This window comes from Phymastichus coffea, unplaced genomic scaffold (genome assembly GCF_024137745.1).
Source record: "Phymastichus coffea isolate CEN01 unplaced genomic scaffold, Cenicafe_Pcof_1.1 PCOF00164, whole genome shotgun sequence".
Lineage (NCBI taxonomy): Eukaryota > Metazoa > Arthropoda > Insecta > Hymenoptera > Eulophidae > Phymastichus > Phymastichus coffea.
The window spans coordinates 165,680-185,765 of record NW_026706975.1 but is presented as its reverse complement, the minus strand read 5'-3'; the positions used below and the strand labels follow the sequence as shown (position 1 = coordinate 185,765).

The window sequence follows — 20,086 nt, the reverse complement described above, 5'->3', positions numbered from 1 at the left end:
ACTTCAAGCTATTGCAGTGAAATGTGAATCCAACAAGTAGTTGTAAATTTATGATACGTACAAATATAACAAACGATAACATTTTAAAAAATGTTGACAAAAAAGAACATACTTATCTCGTTCTTTATGGCTTTTTTCATTTTGATGTTAAAAATTATATTCAGATTGAACATTGACAACTTGACAGAAAAAGAAAAATGTCCAGCTTGTTTTGGAATGTCAATGTGTCATGAAATTCACAACATTGATTTTGATTTTATAGATTTTTATACGATTTTCAACAATTTGTTCAGCATTAAAAATGTCTATTACGGTAGTTTTAAAAACAAGCGAGTTGTTATGAAAAAGTTGGCAAAAAATTCAGAATTGGCTGATTTTGATGAAATATTTGCCAACACAATTAACAAAGATGTTGATTTCAATGCCTTGGTAACATCACAACTGATCAATTCTAACATTACAGATCCTAATGTCAAATTAGTTCTATGTCCAAGCATTCAAGAAACACACAGTTTAATACAAAATATCAAAAATCTGGATGACGATAGTGATCATCTGAAATACTTATGGACAATATTGAAAATTAATCCAGAACCTATTATACTTGAAATTTTAAATGCAAATGATAACTGGCCAACTCCAAAATATTTAGGGGCATGTGGACGTCTTATTGTTGAAGAGTTTATTGGTCCACCATTATCAGCATTTAAAACAGAATCTTGGATGAGAAGAGCTAAAATAGCATCTAGTTTACTTCATGTAGCTCATTTACTTACCTTTAAAAATAAAAAATTTGCCTTTTATCCAACAGACATTTCTATGGATAACATTGCAGTAAATGAAGATGATAAAGCAATAATCATAGATTTGGAAAATATTATAATAGTTGATAAACACCCTCCCGTAGAAGGTAAACAAAATTATTTATAATTTTAAGCAGTAGTTCATTAAAAAAGAAAAATAAACAATTTTAGTTGTATCAAGATTAAATTCATGGGATGAAATTTACACCAATGATATTGACATTAATTGTCAAAACTGTTTTGTATTTTCTCCATCAGACATATGTCAACATAAAATTAGTGATCACAATTATTATGCAATTTGTCAGGTAAGAATATATGAGAATTAGACTAAATTGATTTGTTAATTTAATTAAAATTAAAATTTTCAGCATATTCTGGTACAAGATTTAGGCACAAATAGTTATGGACTTTTGCATGATCCACCTAAATACATTATTAAGAAGTATCCAATGCTGAAATATTTGCTAAAACAGTGTTCTAAAGAATCATCTTCAAGAATTGATAGCGGCATACAACTCAAACGACTTTTAGATATAATTATAAAAGATCATGCATAGTATTATATAAATATTTACAATACTTTTTTTCATAATACTTTACTTGAAACCAATTTTTGTCACTTCTTCAATTGGTTTAACCGAGCTTGCAACTCTTTTATAAAACCTTTTTGATTTTCAATCATCTCATTTTGTTGCTTATTTTTATTCTGTAAAAGATCGTTTTCTAGTTGCAGTCTCGAATTTTCATTTAATAATTTACTTATAGTCAAATCTTTATCAATCTTCAGGTCTTGTAAAAGTTGGCTTGTGCAAGGACGATTTGCTGAGTTTTTTTTAATGAGTTGGCTGACAATATTTATCTAAAATTGTAAATCAAGAAAGTATATGGTTGTTCTAAAATATTGATATATATATTAAAACTGTTATTAATAATTCAACTTCCAAATTGTTTACCCATTTAACATCCAAATCCAATAAATGTTTAGAGATTCCTCCATTTTGTAATATTTTGATGGTTTCTATACATTCCATAGATGTTTGCATAGGTATTAAAAGCTCCAAAAGAACAATACCCAGACTATATATATCACTCTAAACATACAAATATTTATTCAATTCATTCATTCAATTTCAAGATTAATTTTTAACAAGATTTCATAACCTTTGGATTGCATTCTCCTTGTAATTGTTCAGGGGCTGCATACATACATGTTCCAACAATTGTATCATGACTACCTCTTTGCAATGGACAAGCTAACCCAAAATCTCCTAACTGTATTTGAAGTTTACCAGATGTGGATATAAAAATGTTGCTTGGCTATAAAATTTAAGAGAAACTTATTACAGTGGACAAGTGAATAGCAAATTTACATATGATAATTAAAATAACTAGTACTTTGATATCGTGATGAACAACTTTCAAAGAATGAATATAATTTAACCCGCAAAGAATTTGTGCTGCAATATCAGCAATTAATAATATTGATGTAGGTTCTGTTCTGTCATCCAGCCATTGCCTCAGTGTCCTTTCACACAATGCCATTTGAATATAGAGAATTGTGCATTGATTCTGAAAAATGTATAATTATTAAAATATTTAATAATATTAATCTTTGTTAAGTATTATCAACAAATTTACTGTTTGAGCAGAGTACCGGCAAATTCTACGATCCTCAAAAGATTCATCACTGGAAATACTTTCTTCTGTACTAGTTTTAGAATTGATTTCTATAATATTTTGTTTATTGTCACTGCTTCCATCTCTGAAGGAAACAATATCCAAATTCGACTCATCACTGGTAGTCAATTCCTGTTCTTCTTTCTTATTATGCTGCAGCACTTTTGCACTAGAACTTTTGCAAGTTTGACTTTTATAACTAATTAATGAACTATGATCATTGCTACCAACTTTGCTTTTACAAATTTCAGAACTTTCTGATTCACTTGTAGATGGCAATTGCATCATACAAGGAGTCGACATAGATTCAATCCAAGCTTGTTTGTATGAAACTATGTTTGTATGATTCAATTTAGCTAAAGTTTTCACTTCCTCGAGATAGTTGATTATAGTTTCGACTTTTCCAGACTTCACTATTATTTTTTTTATAGCATATTCCACCTCATCAAGTTTGTGTACTGCCTTAAATACACTTCCAAAGCCACCAACAGCAATGAAACCTGTTTCTTGAAATTGATCTTGATAGAAAGACACATGTGTAACAAAAGGCCTATAAGATACATACAGTTTTAAGGAAAATTCAAATTAATTGAAAAATTATAAATTAATACCTTGGAATTGGACAATTATTATTTTTAGCTATTGTTGCTCTAGCAACTTTTATCAATTGACACACTGCATTTACATATCTTTCTTGCACAATCTCTAATCCTTTAGCTTTGCAAGAAGGATCAATTAATTTCATGTTGCGCATGATCTTGCATAACACTGAAATAAAAAACTATTTCAAGTCAATCATGACATTTATTTGTTACGGTACTATAATATTTACTAACACAAATAGAGACGTTTGCTTTGATCTGGATCATTTTCTAGTAGAGTGCATAATTGATTTATTAGGGACTTAATTAAAATGCTCGATGATATTTGTTGAACTATTTTCTTGTTACTAGTCCATAAGACTTTTTCACCTAGACATTTTGATAATAATAAATTGACTTGTAATTGAAAAAATAAATAAACGAACTATTAATGGTTCGTTAAAAATGTCACAATAATATTTATTATTAATAACAATAATATTTAATTTTAATAACTATAATATTTATTACCTTTATCAAAATTCGTCAATGTCGACAACTCAATCCATGGATTGTTTTTATCAGAAAGTTGTTCTTCCATGGTTAATATCTGAATACGATTGCATTAAAAAAAATGTCTCACTATAAAATTTATAATTGATGAAACGTGTATAGAGATAGTTTTATTATAGATCAATTTATCAATTTTAGGCGTTAATTGAACAAGCAATAACAAATGCACGTGAACACAAACTAAAATCTTAAAACACTTTTTCTTTCTTTGATTATTATTGGCTCTGGTATCGACACGCTGAACTGCGAGTCTATAGGTCCCTAAGGGTCTGTCTCCATAGGGCCTGCCTGAGTCCGTCCGAGCCGGCCGAGATTTTTTATGGGCACGCCATCTCTATAATTTCGTGTTCATGCGTTTCTCGTATTGGCTGCGTCCGATCGGGCTCGTTTATGTAAACGCAGCCATTCACTATGAAACTCGCCATTGGATACGAAATTATAGAGATGGCGTGCCCATAAAAAATCTCGGCCGGCTCGGACGGACTCAGGCAGGCCCTATGGAGACAGACCCTAATATAGTCTCATTAATGCCCCGGTTCATAGATTAGATACGTACGGATGCGGACGGATACGGACGCGAATCGCAACTCTAGTAACATCACTAAAAATATCTAGTTCGATTATTTAGTACCAACACTACCGGTAGTGAGCAAAAGTAACTGTTGTTTAAAACTGTAGCGCCGAACGTACCACATTTAATGTTCAAATGTCAGGTCTACAATTTACTTTTCAAATTCTCATGAATATTGCTTATTGATGAGTATGCTAATGTAAAAAAAGCTTTTGGGATGATTAATACATATCATTTATATATATTTTCTTCTTCTTCTCATATATTCAAGTACTTCCATAAAATTAAGGCCTAATTCCACTAATTGTAGTTGAAAATTTATCAATTCTCTATCATTTGCCATCTTATAGACTGCAATAATGTAAAGGTTAGATAAGCGTTCATTAAATGTGGTACGTTCGGCGCTACAGTTTTAAACAACAGTTACTTTTGCTCACTACCGGTAGTGTTGGTACTAAATAATCGAACTAGATATTTATAGTGATGTTACTAGAGTTGCGATTCGCGTCCGTATCCGTCCGCATCCGTACGTATCTATGGGACCGGGACCTTACGGCCGTCAACTCTGACTTCTGCGTCTGTGCACAATTTACTGACTGGCGGTACTTGTACAGACGCTGAGAGACTGGTCCCAGATAACACAGTGCCGGCACTATGCCGTCAGAATGCGCCGGCACGGGACGTCCAAGTGTATCCGCATTCTGACGTCGTTCTGAAAGCACGCCGTGCCTTCCACGCCGTGCGCTCATTGTGCCTGCATTGTGACAGCACGCATGGTAACCATCGTTTGGCACGGCGTGCGGGAATTATACCGACATTATGCCTTCCCGTTCTGCTGCACTAAATGCTTGCAGAATGCACGCATTGTGACGGCATTTTGAAAAAAATTTATGCTATATATTATTATTATTATATTATTATTATTATTATTATTATTAATGGTTTTTAAATAAAAATACATATTTTGAAAATTTTATTTATTATTTTTTATTTTTTATGAACATTTAAATTATTAAAATATTAAAATAATTTATATCTTTATTTTTAGGGATAATATAATAAATAATATCAATATAAATAATACATATGTATAGTCCAGTCATTACGGTGTCCGAAAAAATAATAAAAAATATATTTTTCCGAACACCCCGTTATTTTTACTTTCGTCGAGGAAGAACGCGTAAATAATAAGAAAAATAGTCTTGATTTATGAGAGGTATCAGAACAATGTTTATTAATAATTTTAATGAAAAAGCAGTACTTATTTAGTATTTGTTTATATCTTTTTTTCCAGTTATCGTATCGAGATAAGCCTTGCGGCATTAGATTTATGATAAAATTTAACACAAGGATTGATATTTATTAAAATTAAATTAATTTATTTTAACAACAATATCTTGCATTGTTTGCAGAAATATTAAAAATGATAAACGGTTATATACTGGATAAATGAATATGGTTGTGATAATGGTTATATACTGTATAAAGAAGACTAGTACATACAATCATTTATAATTTTTAACATTTCTGCAAACAATGAAAATTATTGTTGTTAAAATGAATTAATTTAATTTTGAAAGATATTGAACCAAGTAAAAAATGTTAACAGAAATCTCATATTGTAAGTCTTATTTCGATACGACAATTAGAAACAAAGATGTAAGCAAATAAGTAAATAAAATGGTTTTTTGATTCAAATTATTAATAAACAATGTTTCGATACCACTCATAAACTAAAACTATTTTTTCCATTACTTATACATGTGCTAAACATGCGCTTTCAAGACCAATAGGAGTAGTATGAATTCCAGATACCCTAGAAACACTCTGATTGTAATTTACAATGCCGTCCATGTGTATCGGCAATTCGGGCTCCTTCTTCCTATATTTCAGGATTTACTGGCCTTCTTGGGTCTACATATATCCAGGGAAATTTCAACACTCCGCCATTTGTTAATGCAACTGAATGAATAACATTCCGGTTAAAATATTAAAAATCGAAGAGTAAATCGTGGAACAATTCGATATTAAATTAAATTATTCACCTAGGATGTGTTTGCTAGTTCCTTTCTCTGTAATCGTTTCTTGCATTGAATCAATTGACAAATGTAATATAAAAGCTTGCCTCTCCACAATAGGTAACTTTGTGTTAGTTAATAATGAGAAAACTACAACATAAAATTATTATTGTTAGTGTTAAATATGAATTGATATGGATGTAACAATTTTTATTTTAAGCAATTTACTTGTAGTATTGCTTTGAGTTTTTCTCTCATACAATTCTTTCCGTAGCTTCTTTACGTAGCTATTTCCGTTCTTTGACTTTTATCGTTAAAGTAACTATAAATAACCCAGTTTTCGGAATGAACAATATGTACTGGTCCCTTGGTTCTCTTGTGTACGATGGAGAAAATCATTGATCCAGGTACGACATGAAAAAGACACAAATTGAGAGTATCTATAAATAATTAAACAAGATTTTGAGTAAACATAATTAGTTTTCGCAAAGTCCTTTATATTATAGATGTAATAAATTAACTTTTATAAGCATCACCTATTCCTTGAGTCACGACAGCAACCAGATTTGGATTGATATATTTGTATAAAACTGACCGATCACTCAACACTTGACCCTGCGAATGAACACGTTCGATTGAACTTTTTGAGACGACATGTGTTATCCGTTGTGTCTTTGACGAGAAAACTAATTCCCATACCTGAACGAAGGCAATGAATTTTAAAAATATATCACAATCTTTGTGGAAGCTTTTAAGCTTTTAAATAGTTTTACACAACTTGTGAGCGATTAGATTCTGCGAGTTGCTATAAGTAAGCGAGTATCCGGACAATACACCAGTCTTTCTGTCGGCAGTGAAGATGTAAGTAGTACGTCCAGCAGAAGTTGCAACAGCGCTTGCACTTTCTGGAAAGACGTGCGCTCGGTCGTGCTCATCCAAAATAACTATACCACGTAGAAAAATATCGGTTAATGCATGTAACAAAATTGACTGCTTGATTTGGTAATTCAATTTTGTCAGTCTATCCAGTAGCTGTCCGTTTATTGGGTTGAAAGTGTATATCATTCCATTTCCAGTGGTCTACAAAATTAATAATACTCTTAATTTTACGTCGACTTTAAAGGTCGCGATTGAAAATGCGGATAAAATTAAAAATTACGTTACCTATTGCAAGCAATGCGCACTGAGGTGGATGCGGAAAGTGCCTACTTCCACGTTGAACATACAAAACTATCTTGTTAAAATCCTGAGATAAGCCTTTGATGTTATAGACTTGTGATTGCCAAATTATTTCACCTTTCGTTGACTCTATTCCGTACAGCTATAATAATAAATTGTTAATATAAGTTACACGAAAATTAAAATCAGTTTATCTATCGTTCAAGTTTGATATAACAGTTTCACCTTCCCTGACGATGTAACAGCTACAATCACTTTATGTAAACCAAATTTATCACGAACTAAATCGGCTCGTTGATTTGATTACTGTGGTTCAAAGCCCAAAGTTCCTTGCATGAAAACGCTTATCTGGTTTGCTTCTAAAAGAGAAGATAAATCAACAATTTAGATATTAACAACTCAAAAGAATACTGCAATAACTTAAAAATTAAAGCCTAGCGAACGCAATATCAGTTTATTTAGTCAGTTCAACGTTTGACAAAACTAAAACAATTAAATAAATTAAACTAATAAAAAATCTATTTGTAATGAGTTAACACGCTAAGAAAATATTGTTATCTAATAATAATTCAACAATATAGTTGATTTTATATTGATACTCAAATGCCTGAAAATAATATTTTCAAACGCTTAATAAACACTAGAACCCTCATGCTGACGAAAAATTTAAGATGAAAATTTCAAATTTTTAAAATCATACTTTCATAAAAAAATCATAATAAAAAATCAAACTCCACACTTAAATGTTAATGCCGCCTATACGTATATGCTACTTACATGAACTATTAACATCATGACCGGACAGCAACCATTCGTAAAAGAAAGTTAGTTAATATATTGATTTATTGAATTAGAATAAGATGTACTTGAAACTCAAAATTGACGGAATTTCATTGAACTGTTAACTAAAACAATTAAAATTATATTGATCGTGCTTGATCACGATCTGACATTGGCAACTCAACAATTTCAACGGTTACAATATTTGTGAGATAGATTCCTCTCTAGTCTAGATGATATTTTGTTGGACTAAACTGACAGTATATTGTCCTCAGAGGAGAGTAAAAATCTACACGTTTTCCTTCTTGACACTTGTGATTGACAAGAACAATCGGCCGCAACGATCGCAGGCTTAAATAGTAAACTATTTGTTACATATGCTAATTTTTCAGATTGAGCTTCATTTATGCTAAGTTCAGTTATGGTAATTCTTGTAATCTAAAAACAAATTTCATTTATTCTAAAATATGTAATATTTATTGGAATCAAATAAGTAAATATTTCTTGCATCGCTAGATTCGTATATTAGTTTCTTATATTCACCTTTTGATATGATGACTCTAATACTACTCTTTTGCTATCTAAATTAGTAACATACAAAATGTCTATCCATCCATATCTCGTGAAATAATCTTTTCTCAAATAAGACCACGCGCATTCTGTTATTACTGCCAGCTCTAATAGATATTGCAGATATGTTTCCTGGAAGTATAGTGTAAACTTGTAAGGTCTTTGAGCACCGGCGCCAAATATAGTGTTAATTGTTATTGACTGAGACTCCGATTTAGGTTCAAATATATTGATATAAAACAATAGTGCTAAATTGTTGTCACCTTTCAAGCAAACATAATTTTATGCTGCTCAAATACACCTGTAATAAGTTATCTCCATAAATAAAAAACTCTATTTTAAAATAATTAAGATAATTTTGATATAAAATATTTACTCGGCTTCTTGAGATATGAAAGGTGCAGAAATTTTCTTATTTTTCAATTTTTCTCCAGTTTTACTATGATATGAGGTGACCTCAATACCATTATTATAAATTAGTAGAATGTGATGTAAGGTTCCATCCTTCATGTGCCATTAAACATCTTCAATCCTGCAAACATTACAACAGTATTACTTGATTGAATTGCCTATGAAAATACACATAAAATGCATTTCATATTTTATCGAACATGTAACATAAACAAATTCTATCATTTCAAGATATTGAAAAAATATAGATTTATGAAAAATTCTGTGTATCATACAATTTATAATTGTAAATTTAATAGTGCACAGCAAAAAAATTGACAAAGTAAAACCTTTCACTATTGTAAAGCCCTGCTGTAGAATATGATATAAATGGAGAATCAATTCTGAAATAGACATTACAAAATTTAAATATGTATAAAAGTGATTTTTAATACTTTTTTATTGGATTATAAAATATTTAAATTCATGTAGCATTAAACTCATTAGTTGTCATATCTATTATCATTAGTCGAAGAGTAGATTAATAAAAACTAGTTTGAAATTATAAATTGAGTGAATTATAAGAAAAAATAATACCTGTCTCGATTTTGTTCTGCTAATGTCCATTCATTTATTATATGTCCAGTAGCTAAATTGCAATAACGGACTAAAGCTGGGACACCATTTATTGAAATCAATTCTCCACTTGTAACATTACTGAATGCTTGTATGCGACCAGCATATCCTTTTTCTAGTACTCTCCTCCATAATAGTTGTCCGACATTAAGATACATATGTCAATTTTCAATTTATTCTAATAACATACTATTTAAATTATTAAATTTGAATATAAAAATACCTATTTTAACACTTAAAGCTGCAATTACATTTTCTTCAGTTGTAACAACTACTTTTTTTGCCATTGAAACCGTATCAAAACTAGCAAACTTCATTTTTCCTACATAATTTTGTCTCCTGGAATAAAAATGAATGATGAAATATTTTTTATTGAAATTAGTATTAATTATTCATCAAATTATGAATAGGTTTTAATAAAACTAATTCAAAACATTTTAATTAAATGCACTACATAGATAATCAATATAGCTATATAAGGGGTATATAGCTATATATTCTTATCCGATATTAAATACTAGTATTTCCTACAATATTAAATAAAAATGAACTCACCTTGAAAATATATGGAAGAGAACTAAAATCAGAATTTCGCTGCAGCCCACACAATACAAATAGGAGGACTTCGCAAATCGAATAACCGATATTAACAAAAGACGATCTGGATCATGCGCATGTATATATGCGTATACAAATTTTGAGATATCTTAATATGTATAATTAATTTATTGTATAAATAAATAAAAAATATCCAAAATTACTACTAAAAGATGTTTATTGCATCTCAAATACAAAATAATATAAATTTATTTTATTTTAATTCAATGCACGCCGTGCTTTCATAATGCGTGCAATATGCTTTCATTTGAAATTATATTTTGCGGGGCGGCAAAATGACAGCATTCTGAAGGCACGGCGTGCAGCGCTTCGTGACAGCATTATGCCTACATTCTGACGGCACGGCGTGCGTAGCTTTTCGTGCTCGCACTATGCCTGCATTATGACGGCACGCCGTGACGAGCACGCGCGTGCCGAACCGTGCCGGCACGCTGTGTTATCTGGGGTAGAGAATAGTTGGTAAAAAAGAAAGCTAAGTAAAGAAAGCTTTTTGAAGCTTTAGAATAGAAATTAAAAGTAGAGTCGGATTGATAAGGAAAGGAAGATGGATTATTGGAAGATGTTTATATTTTTTTGAAATTTGTAGAACAGAATTATATCAGTGTCTAGATCGGAGAGGAATGAATTGATTTTATATGGCGTGGGAATAATTTTCTTTTTTTAAGTTTGAATAGCTTTTCGTTATATAACAAATCTATATTACTCCAAAATACGTGGTCTAGGTCTTCGACATATCGTACCCATACTGGTATAAGGGAGAGTCGATTAGTTTTTTTCATGAAGACTGTATGCCAAATGGTAGTGATCACTTATTTCATACGGTTAAAAGTTACGGCCTGTTTTCTGCACAGCAGGTGCATTTGGAAAAACCAAGGTTTTGATGTTTCCTTGAAGTACACTGCACGTCAATCACTTTTGCCATGCTTACCTCAAAATTAGGCAAAGTTAAAAGTTTTGTATCTAGGTCGGAAATCATCGTATCACAAAAAACCGCAGGGCATTTTAAAGGTAATTGCAAAAGCTTCCATTTAAGACGTGCAGAGACTTAAAAATGAAAATATGTGTTTTTTACTACTGTAAAAAAAACTGATTAAAAAAATTTCAATTTTTTTAACCTCGACTTAAATCAATGCCAATTTAGAACCAGACGGTGGAGGGCAAATCGACCTGAGGGGTTCGGAGGGTAATGTCTTTCCCTTTAAAATGAGCTACCGCGGGGTTCTATCCGATGTTTTTTAACCGAGTTACGGCGTTTTTTGTAAAAAGCAACCTTCTTTTTCTAATCCTCAATTACTTCGACTTGCGTACGTTTTGGAAAAAAATGCCAAAGAGAAAAAAGTTTCATTTTGTGTCCAAGAATACGAAAATAAAGTCAAAATAAAGAAATAGAGAAAAAAAATTTTTTCGGTTTTTTAGCGCATTAAAAAAATAAAGGAATTTAACTTTTTTTTACGCTTAGTTTTAGTTTTTTTGTGATTTACTACGTCCCTAGACATTTTAAAACTAAGCGTAAAAAAAAGTTAAATTCCTTTATTTTTTCTGTTCTAAATTGGCATTGATTTAAGTCGAGGTTAAAAAAATTGAAATTTTTTTAATCAGTTTTTTTTACAGTAGTAAAAAACACATATTTTCATTTTTAAGTCTCTGCACGTCTTAAATGGAAGCTTTTGCAATTACCTTTAAAATGCCCTGCGGTTTTTTGTGATACGATGATTTCCGACCGAGATACAAAACTTTTAACTTTGCCTAATTTTGAGGTAAGCATGGCAAAAGTGATTGACTGGCAGTGTAATTTTCGAAGTATAAAACTCCTTTTCTTTTATTGATATTGCGAAGGTATTCATTAAACTGTTTATTGTTGCTTCAATCGTTGATGGCACGGCAGATGGTAAGAAGGGGATGCGTCAATGTTGCAAGCTTTCTTGGCTAGTTCGTCGATCACCTCGTTCACCGAGATATCTTTATGGCTATAGAAATCCATATGCAAAGATTACTTCGTGATCGTTTTGAATAAGTTCAAGGAGCTTTAACTCGATTCTGAATATAGCGATGTTCAAAAAATTGATGAGACCCTCATTGTTTAAGAGAGTTTGCGCGAATTGAAGGAGTCTGTAAAAATTACTGATTTAACTATGCGGTTGAGTAGAATATATTCTAGAGTGAGTTGAATAGCAATAAAGGCTTCGGCAGAGAAGATTGAAGCGTGAGGGTCGATTATCGATTTTAAACTGCAGATTCAGGTAAAGTGGCTCAGGCATATGAATGGCTAAGCCAACGTAAAGGCCTGGTATTTTTTTAATCCGTCCGTGAAAAAAGACACACGTGGTTGCAGTATGCCACTAAATTGTTCGTTAAACTCACGTTGAAGATCATTGCCTTGAGCAACTGCATAGCCATGCGGTCAAAAAGAAAAGTTGGTTGAACTTGTTGGACTTCCAAAGAAAAGACGTAGCAAGGTGGAATAGGGCTGGAATAAATTCTCTTTTGATGTGGTTTGAGCTCTAAATAGGCTGAGAGGAGGGGAAACTTATGTATATAACTGGGAGTATTGCTTTATGGAGTCAGCTAAATTGGTAATAGCAGTTCTAGTTGGATGGTTGGCGAGACTGAGGAAGCGCATAATGCAATTGGAAGCTAACTTTTTGTCTGAGATAGATGGGTTGGATTTGAGTTTCAGCGTAGACAACTCAGTTTGAAGTTGAATTTCTCAGTCTAAGAACAAAGCGAAGTGCTCTTCTTTGAATAACGTTAATTTTGTTGGAATATTCTCTGGCGTTGCTTGGGATGTAACAGAGATCGTAATCAATTGAAGCTGAGACAATCGTTTTATATAAGAAATACAGGGATCTTGGGTGCCTTCTCGCTATGTGGTACGGATTGATCTTATAATGTTGATTCTGGATAAGGCTTTTTTTATTATGTGATTGAGGTGTTCGGACCAAGTTAAATTTGTATTATTTATATTCACCGTCAGATTTCAAGACACGAATAAAGGCTTCTAGGTTTCGAACGCTTCGAACTATAATATGATTGCTATGACGAATATGTATGTACATACAATTAATTATGAAATTGTGAATCTGAATAGAATAGGTATGTATATATTATGTGCATGACAGGATCAGATACGACTGACTGACATTGGCGCCCTCTCTATTACGAACTAAAACTTATTCAATTTTTAAACGGTTTAGATTGTTTGGCCTAACGTAAACCGTTGTCTCCCGCTTCCGTCTGTTCAGTGTTGAGTGTTGACTGAGTTAAATAGATCAATTTCTGTTCAATCAAACTAATTGTTCTTTCATCATTGTGTTGTTAGTAAGTAAATAAAAATGATAGCTCGAAAAGTCATCAGTTGAGAAAATGGCAAAGTACAAGTGTTTACGTACGATAATGTTTACTTTGCGGTAAATGTTAAAGTTATAGTTCCGACTCAAAACAAACAGCAGTAATGTTTTTTCAAGTAAGTTATCGATTAGAAGCGAAAATTATTGAATTGCCATTCAATGGTTTTTATCTTGTATTTTTAGATAAATATCACTCCAAAACAGAAACAGGCTGCAGAGCCTGCCACAAAAGCCAAAGTAAACAACAACTACAACTTACTGCTTGCACCATTTCAACCTCCAACAAGAATAAATTTAGATACCTATCTTAGTTCATCTGTGGAATGTGAATTGACAATAAGGAACTCCAATAACCGTCACTTGACTGTCAGTAGAACCACTTATCAAACTATAATCAATGAAAAATGTAAATTAACTAATAACAATTATTACTAATAGGTATCAGTTACCAAAGTACCTCCTGAAGACAGATATATCAATTTGAGTGCTACAGAATGGTCTATTCAACCTGAAAGTTGCGTTATTTTGAAAATAAAATGGGAGCCAAAAGAAGAAGGTTCATGGAGAGATGTATTACAACTTTCAGACAGCAGACGTATTAAATACGATGTATCTTTGATTTTAAACAGTACTAATCCAAATAAAGGAATCAAAAAAAACAAAGGTTTGCAAAGAATATCAAATAAATCGAATTTGATTTCCAAAGCAAATAATGTGCTTAGTAACAAAATGAAATTGTGTGGTAAATCTGTTTTAAATGATAATAAACAAGCTACATCCAAAATAAAAATACAATCGTTAACTAAACGATCAAGAACTACATCTATTGAAGTAACAAATAAAGAGAATATGTCGCAAAATGTTGGATTAGATTGGATGTTGAATCAAGCACAAACAAAGAGACAAAGAAAAGAACAATCACCACCAACAACATTAGATTTTTCGAAATTTCTTGATTCTTCAACTTTTAAATTTACACCATTAAAATCCAAGTTTCCACATTTAGAATCAAGTTTAAATCAAAACTCATTTCAAATTACTCCTCAAAGAAACGGTAAGTCTAAACAAAGTAGAAATTCATTCAAGTTATGGTTAAAATTTAATTATTCTTTTTCATTATTTGGACAATAATCAATGATGGACAACAGAATCAATAACCAATTCAGACGAAACCAAAACAAAAACAGTTTTGAGAAAAGAGACATATATTACAGTGCCGAAATTTTTGAATGTACCAAATGAGGAAAATGAAAATGGAATCAATAATGAATTTGACGACTCATTGTCACCTAAATTGACAAAAGTAAAAAACCAGAGGCTCCATTCAGAAATGTCTATTTTACTAGATGATATCAAATTTACCCCCTTTAAAAGTGATAATGCAAAACAAAATGATAAGTCGTTTTCACCAAAATATTGCTCCACTAGCCAAAAATCAATTAAATCATCCAGTGATGATTCTGTTGACAAATCATTAAACAAAAACGCAACATTTGAAATTGACTCAGCTACTAGTGTTCAGCAAAACAATACTTACGAGCTGACCACGTCGCCTACAAGTATGAGAAACAGTTCTCATTTGAAGCCATTATGTCTTGCTAAAGAATTTGACAAAAACAACTTGGAAATCGAATTTTCAACTCCGTTACCTGTCGGTAATACTAAGGATAATTTAATGAGTGATCGCCCGAGATATAGCAATCAATTTTCAAAAAGTCAAGTCGACTGTGGCAGTGCAAAAGATTGTTTGGAAGCTGATTTGTGGGTAAAATGTAAAAATACTTCATTATCGCCAATATCTAAAAGCCCTTTACATTCATCATTGAAAAGTATTAGAGAAGAAGATGGTCAGCCAATTAGAAATATCGTTGAAAATAGCAAAAAACCGAACGCAATGTGCATTGAGATATCGCCGCCAAAAAAAATCGGCAATTTTAAGTTATTTGAGAGAAAAATATCGCCTAGCAAAGTTGCTAGTGGCAGGGTAGTAAAAGAAAAGCCTGCCGTGCGAGTGTTTAATCTGAAGAAAAAAATCAATAATACGTCGATCAGAGGTAGGTTTTTCAAACTGATTGAAGCTAAAATAGATCGTGATTTTGATTTCCTTTTGCAGGTGACAAATTATTAATACCTGGTGTAAAAATAGCAAAATTATCGCTAGCAAAGCAGTTGAGCAGTGCCAAGAAAGATGACAGCCTTTTGAAAAATTCGAAGAAAAAGGAAGCGAGCGTTAAACTTCACGATCCAAATGATTTTTTAACGATGTTTTGTAATCCAGATCCTTTTGCTGCTACCATGACTCAAGATCCTTTCCTTACAAGGTAAACAAAGTAGAAAATCTCAATCTCACCATTTGATTAATGTTGTCATATTTCATAACAGCACTCTGTATTACGACGACAAGTGGATCTTTATTCAGGAATTGGAATTCAAAAAGTGGCTGAATGCACTGCTAACTCCGCCGGAACATTTATCAGCAGACGTAGAGTCTACGGTGATTGACGTTGGCAAGGTTTGGCAGTGTTGCAGAGCAAAGGAAACGGTGGTATTAGCAGAGAGCAAGGAATCGGTATCCGCTAGATATCACACGAACACGCGGTTAAATACCCTACGAAAAGCTGCGTGTGCGATGTTCCGAAAAGCCGAAGTGATAGGTCCGCTGTCACAAACGACAGTCGGCATCGAGAAGGAAATCCTGCTCATACGACCCGATAAGGACCTGCATCGCGACATCGGCTTACAAAAGACGATTCTGGAGCTATTCATCAGCTATAATCCCCTTTGGTTGAGGATAGGTCTGGAAACAGTTTACGGAGAGACGATTCCGCTGCAGTCGAACAACGACCTTGTCGGTCTGTCGAGGTTCCTCCTGCATCGCTTCTTTTCCGATCCATTTATCGTCAAACATCATTCGGCTAGCTCTCATCCCAACATACGTCTCGCCACCTTCCAGCCACTCATGAACAAATTTATGTTGAAGAAGTTTCTGTTCGTCGTCTACTTCCTAGACTACGCAAAGCGCATGAAGCTGATCGGCCATGACCCCTGCTTGTTTCACAAGAAGGCGTTGATCAAGGACAGCCGGTCGATACTGTTGACCTTCTCACGTGAACTGCTGAGCGGCATTGGTGACGTGACCAAAGTGCTGCGCCAGTATGGCTACACGGTGTCGCATACACAGACCTACCTTGACGAGTACGACTATGCGTTGACAAATCTGTGCACAGACCTGCGCGACGGCGTGCGGCTCTGCCGGTTGATGGAACTGATTACTGGTAAACGTAACCTGACCTGTCGCTGCCGCGTGCCCGCCATATCGCGTCTGCAGAAGGTGCATAACGTGAGCGTTGCCCTATCCGCGCTCGCCCAGGCTGGCTACAGCCTTGCCGGCGGCATTGAGCCTAAGTGCATCGCCGACGGACACCGCGAGAAGACGCTCTCCCTACTCTGGCAGATAATCTACCGCTTTCAGCGGCCACGCTTCGAGCGAGCCGCCAGCACCGTACAGCGCTGGTGGCGTGCCAAGCTCTGGTTACCGCGGTTGCGCCGGCTGCTGGCACGCCGCCGCGATGATGCAGCACGCACAATTCAGCGCGCCTGGAGGCAAAAGCGGGCGCGCCGCGTCCTCGCCGACCAACTACGGCGTCGACGCGAAGCGGCCCATATCTTGCAACATCGCTGGCGGCTGTGGATGCGCACTCGGTGCGAGCGCCGTGACTTCCTGCTGCGCCGAGCGGCGGCCCTGCAGCTTCAGGCCTGGTGGCGGCGCCTCCATCAGACGCGCCCGCATGTGCGCGAGCTCGCGCGCTGTCGCCACCACATAGTGCTGCTACAGCGTCGTTGGCGCGCCACCCTCGAACGTCGGCGCTTTCTCAGCCTACGGCGATGCGTTGCGCTGCTGCAGGCGCACTGGCGGGCCACACTTCTGGGGCGTCGCCAGCGCAACGACTACCTACGCCTAAGGCATTACGCTCTGGTCGTGCAAGAGCGCTGGCGCGCACTACGGGAGAGTCGCTTGCAGCGCCAGCGCTTTCTAAGCCTGCAACGCGCCTGTACGGCCGTGCAGGCGGCTTGGCGAGGCCGCCGGACCCGCGAATACCTAGCACAAATGCACTGGGCCGTACGCCTGGTAGAGCGTCGCCGCGAGACCACGCTCCTAGGGCGACGCCTGCGCGTCGACTATCTACGCCTAAGACATTGCGCCCTGGTCGTGCAAGTGCGCTGGCGCGCTCTGTGCGAGAGCCGTTTGCAGCGCCAGCGCTTCCTGAGCCTGCGGCGCGCCTGTCTGACCGTGCAAGCGACTTGGCGGGGCCGCCAGGCCCGCGAGCGCCTAGCGTGGATACGCTGGGCCGTACGCCTGGTGGAGCGTCGCCGCGAAGCCACACTGTTCGGACGCCGCCAATGTCGGCACTACCTCGAGCTGAGGCGCTGCACCCTGGCCGTGCAAGTGCGCTGGCGCGCGCTGCGCGAGGGTCGCCTGCAGCGCCAGCGCTTCCTGGACCTGCGGCGCGGCTGTCTGGCCGTACAGGCTGCCTGGCGAGGCCGTCGGTTCCGCGAGTGCCTAGTGCAGCTGCGCTGGGCCGTTCGCCTGGTGGAGCAGCACCGAGAGGCCGTGCTAGCCGGGCGGCGCGCGCGTCAGGACTATCTCGAGCTGCGGCGCGCGGCACTGACCTTGCAGCGGCACTGGCGGGCGCTGAAAGCGCGCCGTCGCTGCCACGAGGCCGCCACGCGCATCCAGGCGTGCTGGCGAGGCTGGCGAGCTCGGCGGCGCCTGCAGGCGCTGCGACGTGCCTGTCGACTGGTGCAGGCGCGCTGGCGGTTCGCGCGGCTGCGGCGGGCGGCGTCGGTGGTGCAGGTCCGCTGGCGAGCGCGGCACCAGCGGCGATTGTACCTGGCGCAACGCGCGGCCGCAACGCTGTTGCAGCGCCGGTGGCGCCGGCTGATGCAGGAGCGGCGCCTTGCACTGTTGCGCTGGGCCGTGCACCTGGTGGAGCGGCGTCGCGAAGCCGTGTTGGTCGGACAGCACGCGCGACAGAACTACCTACGCCTGCGGCGCGCGGCGCTGAAGCTACAGTGGCATTGGCGAGCCAGGCGACGCGAGCGCGCGGCCGTGAAGCTGCAGAGCTGGTGGCGCTCGCTGCTGTTGGGTCGGCACGCCCGGGACGAGTTTCGCGCGCTGAAGGCGGCCGTGCTGCTGATCGAGAATTGGTGGATCGGCTCGGAAGAGCGTCGCGCGCGGAGGGCCCACGCGCTCAGACGGTTCGCGGCGGTACTCAAAATTCAGGCTGCTTGGAGGGTCCGCGCGCGCAGACGGGCTGCGGCGGCTATAAAAATCCAGGCGGTCTGGAAGGGCATGATCGTGCGGCGGGCGGCCAGCCAGCAGCTGGCTGAGCTGCGCTCGAGGGCCGAGCAAGCGGCTAAAGACGCCGTGCCTACAGCCACAGTCGCTTTCCGGTTGGAGGACAACATCGAGAAATTCAAGTATGCCGCGAACATCGGTCAGCTGTCGATTAGCTTGGCCTCTCTGGGTAAGTCGAGTGTGAAGGAATTGTGGTGCGAACAACCAACTAACGAATACCAATTTTGCAGACGTGCTGGTTCGCTTGCTGCCCAACGCTTGCATCCAGGTGTGCCAGCTGAATTTGGTGTCGAAACTCTACGATATACTGATGCAGGCCAACAGATCGCTGCCCTGGCTGGACGTCTGCTTGAAGGACGTTAGCATACTACTGACTCTGGCTAAATTCAAACCGACGACCGAGTACGTTCTGAAGGTATGTGCATTCATTTAGACTTTGTTGACAACCCCCGCATTAATCTTGTTGCACATCTCCCGCAGCTCGAGAACGTGCATGTGCTTGCCAGATTATTAACCATTTCTTCCGACAAAAAGGAGGATTTGTTTCTGCATACCGCAACGCTCCTGTGGGTGCTCATGGATAATCACGAATACGCAGAGGTACGAGTCAGCTCAATTAAACAATCGTTAAGCAATAATCGCGACTTATTAATCGACCTGATTTTTATTTTAAAGGCTGCCAAGAATTGTCCTCGGACCAAGTATTTATTCCAATCTCTCTACACCTCGCTTAATAAGAAGCTCGGCAAATCAGCGTCAACTGTTACTCGATGTGTGTCAGACGAGTTACCTAGCCCGAATCCTGACTGGGGACTAAGAAACAAACGTCCAAGAACTTTCAATAACGTTTCTCTAGCTATCATGTCTCTTGCCTCACGCCTCAATATTTTAAATATCGCTCAGGCAGTCGAATTGCAGAGGTCTTTCAACTTTTCCATATGATTACAGAGAAACTATTAAATAATGCTTCGAAACATTTTT

At 37.1% G+C, this 20,086-nt stretch overlaps 3 protein-coding genes and 1 pseudogene across 6 annotated transcripts; 2 read left to right on the top strand and 2 right to left on the bottom strand.

The window, feature by feature from the left end:
• Nucleotides 1-90: 90 nt before the first annotated feature.
• Nucleotides 91-1,363, top strand: LOC131672999 (divergent protein kinase domain 2A-like). 2 transcript variants are annotated; one of them, XM_058950619.1, is made up of 4 exons: nt 91-313; nt 464-910; nt 975-1,111; nt 1,175-1,363. In XM_058950619.1, the coding sequence occupies exons 1-4, from the start codon at nt 91-93 to the stop codon at nt 1,361-1,363; spliced, it is 996 nt and encodes a 331-aa protein (XP_058806602.1). The 2 variants fall into 2 exon arrangements, with proteins under 2 accessions (XP_058806602.1, XP_058806601.1); XM_058950618.1 differs by having other exon boundaries at nt 91-910.
• On the bottom strand, nt 1,142-4,204 carry LOC131672997 (eukaryotic translation initiation factor 2-alpha kinase 1-like). 3 transcript variants are annotated; one of them, XM_058950617.1, is made up of 9 exons: nt 4,194-4,204; nt 3,596-3,674; nt 3,320-3,454; nt 3,095-3,251; nt 2,445-3,033; nt 2,202-2,375; nt 1,968-2,123; nt 1,760-1,897; nt 1,142-1,665 (listed from the first exon to the last, which is right to left on the bottom strand). In XM_058950617.1, exons 2-9 carry the CDS (start codon nt 3,663-3,665, stop codon nt 1,423-1,425), a joined length of 1,662 nt encoding a protein of 553 aa, XP_058806600.1. In that variant the 5' UTR covers nt 3,666-3,674; nt 4,194-4,204; the 3' UTR covers nt 1,142-1,422. The 3 variants fall into 3 exon arrangements, with proteins under 3 accessions (XP_058806600.1, XP_058806599.1, XP_058806598.1); XM_058950616.1 differs by lacking the exon at nt 4,194-4,204 and adding an exon at nt 3,819-4,017 and having other exon boundaries at nt 3,596-3,706; XM_058950615.1 differs by lacking the exon at nt 4,194-4,204 and adding an exon at nt 3,835-4,017 and having other exon boundaries at nt 3,596-3,706.
• A 1,517-nt stretch (nt 4,205-5,721) lies between these two features.
• On the bottom strand, nt 5,722-11,143 carry LOC131673014 (ER membrane protein complex subunit 1-like; annotated as a pseudogene).
• A 2,463-nt stretch (nt 11,144-13,606) lies between these two features.
• On the top strand, nt 13,607-20,047 carry LOC131672984 (protein abnormal spindle). Its single transcript, XM_058950595.1, has 9 exons — nt 13,607-13,862; nt 13,930-14,112; nt 14,185-14,800; nt 14,895-15,800; nt 15,860-16,067; nt 16,129-19,274; nt 19,336-19,520; nt 19,586-19,705; nt 19,781-20,047. Exons 1-9 carry the CDS (start codon nt 13,851-13,853, stop codon nt 20,045-20,047), a joined length of 5,643 nt encoding a protein of 1,880 aa, XP_058806578.1. The 5' UTR covers nt 13,607-13,850.
• The last annotated feature ends 39 nt before the right edge of the window (nt 20,048-20,086 follow it).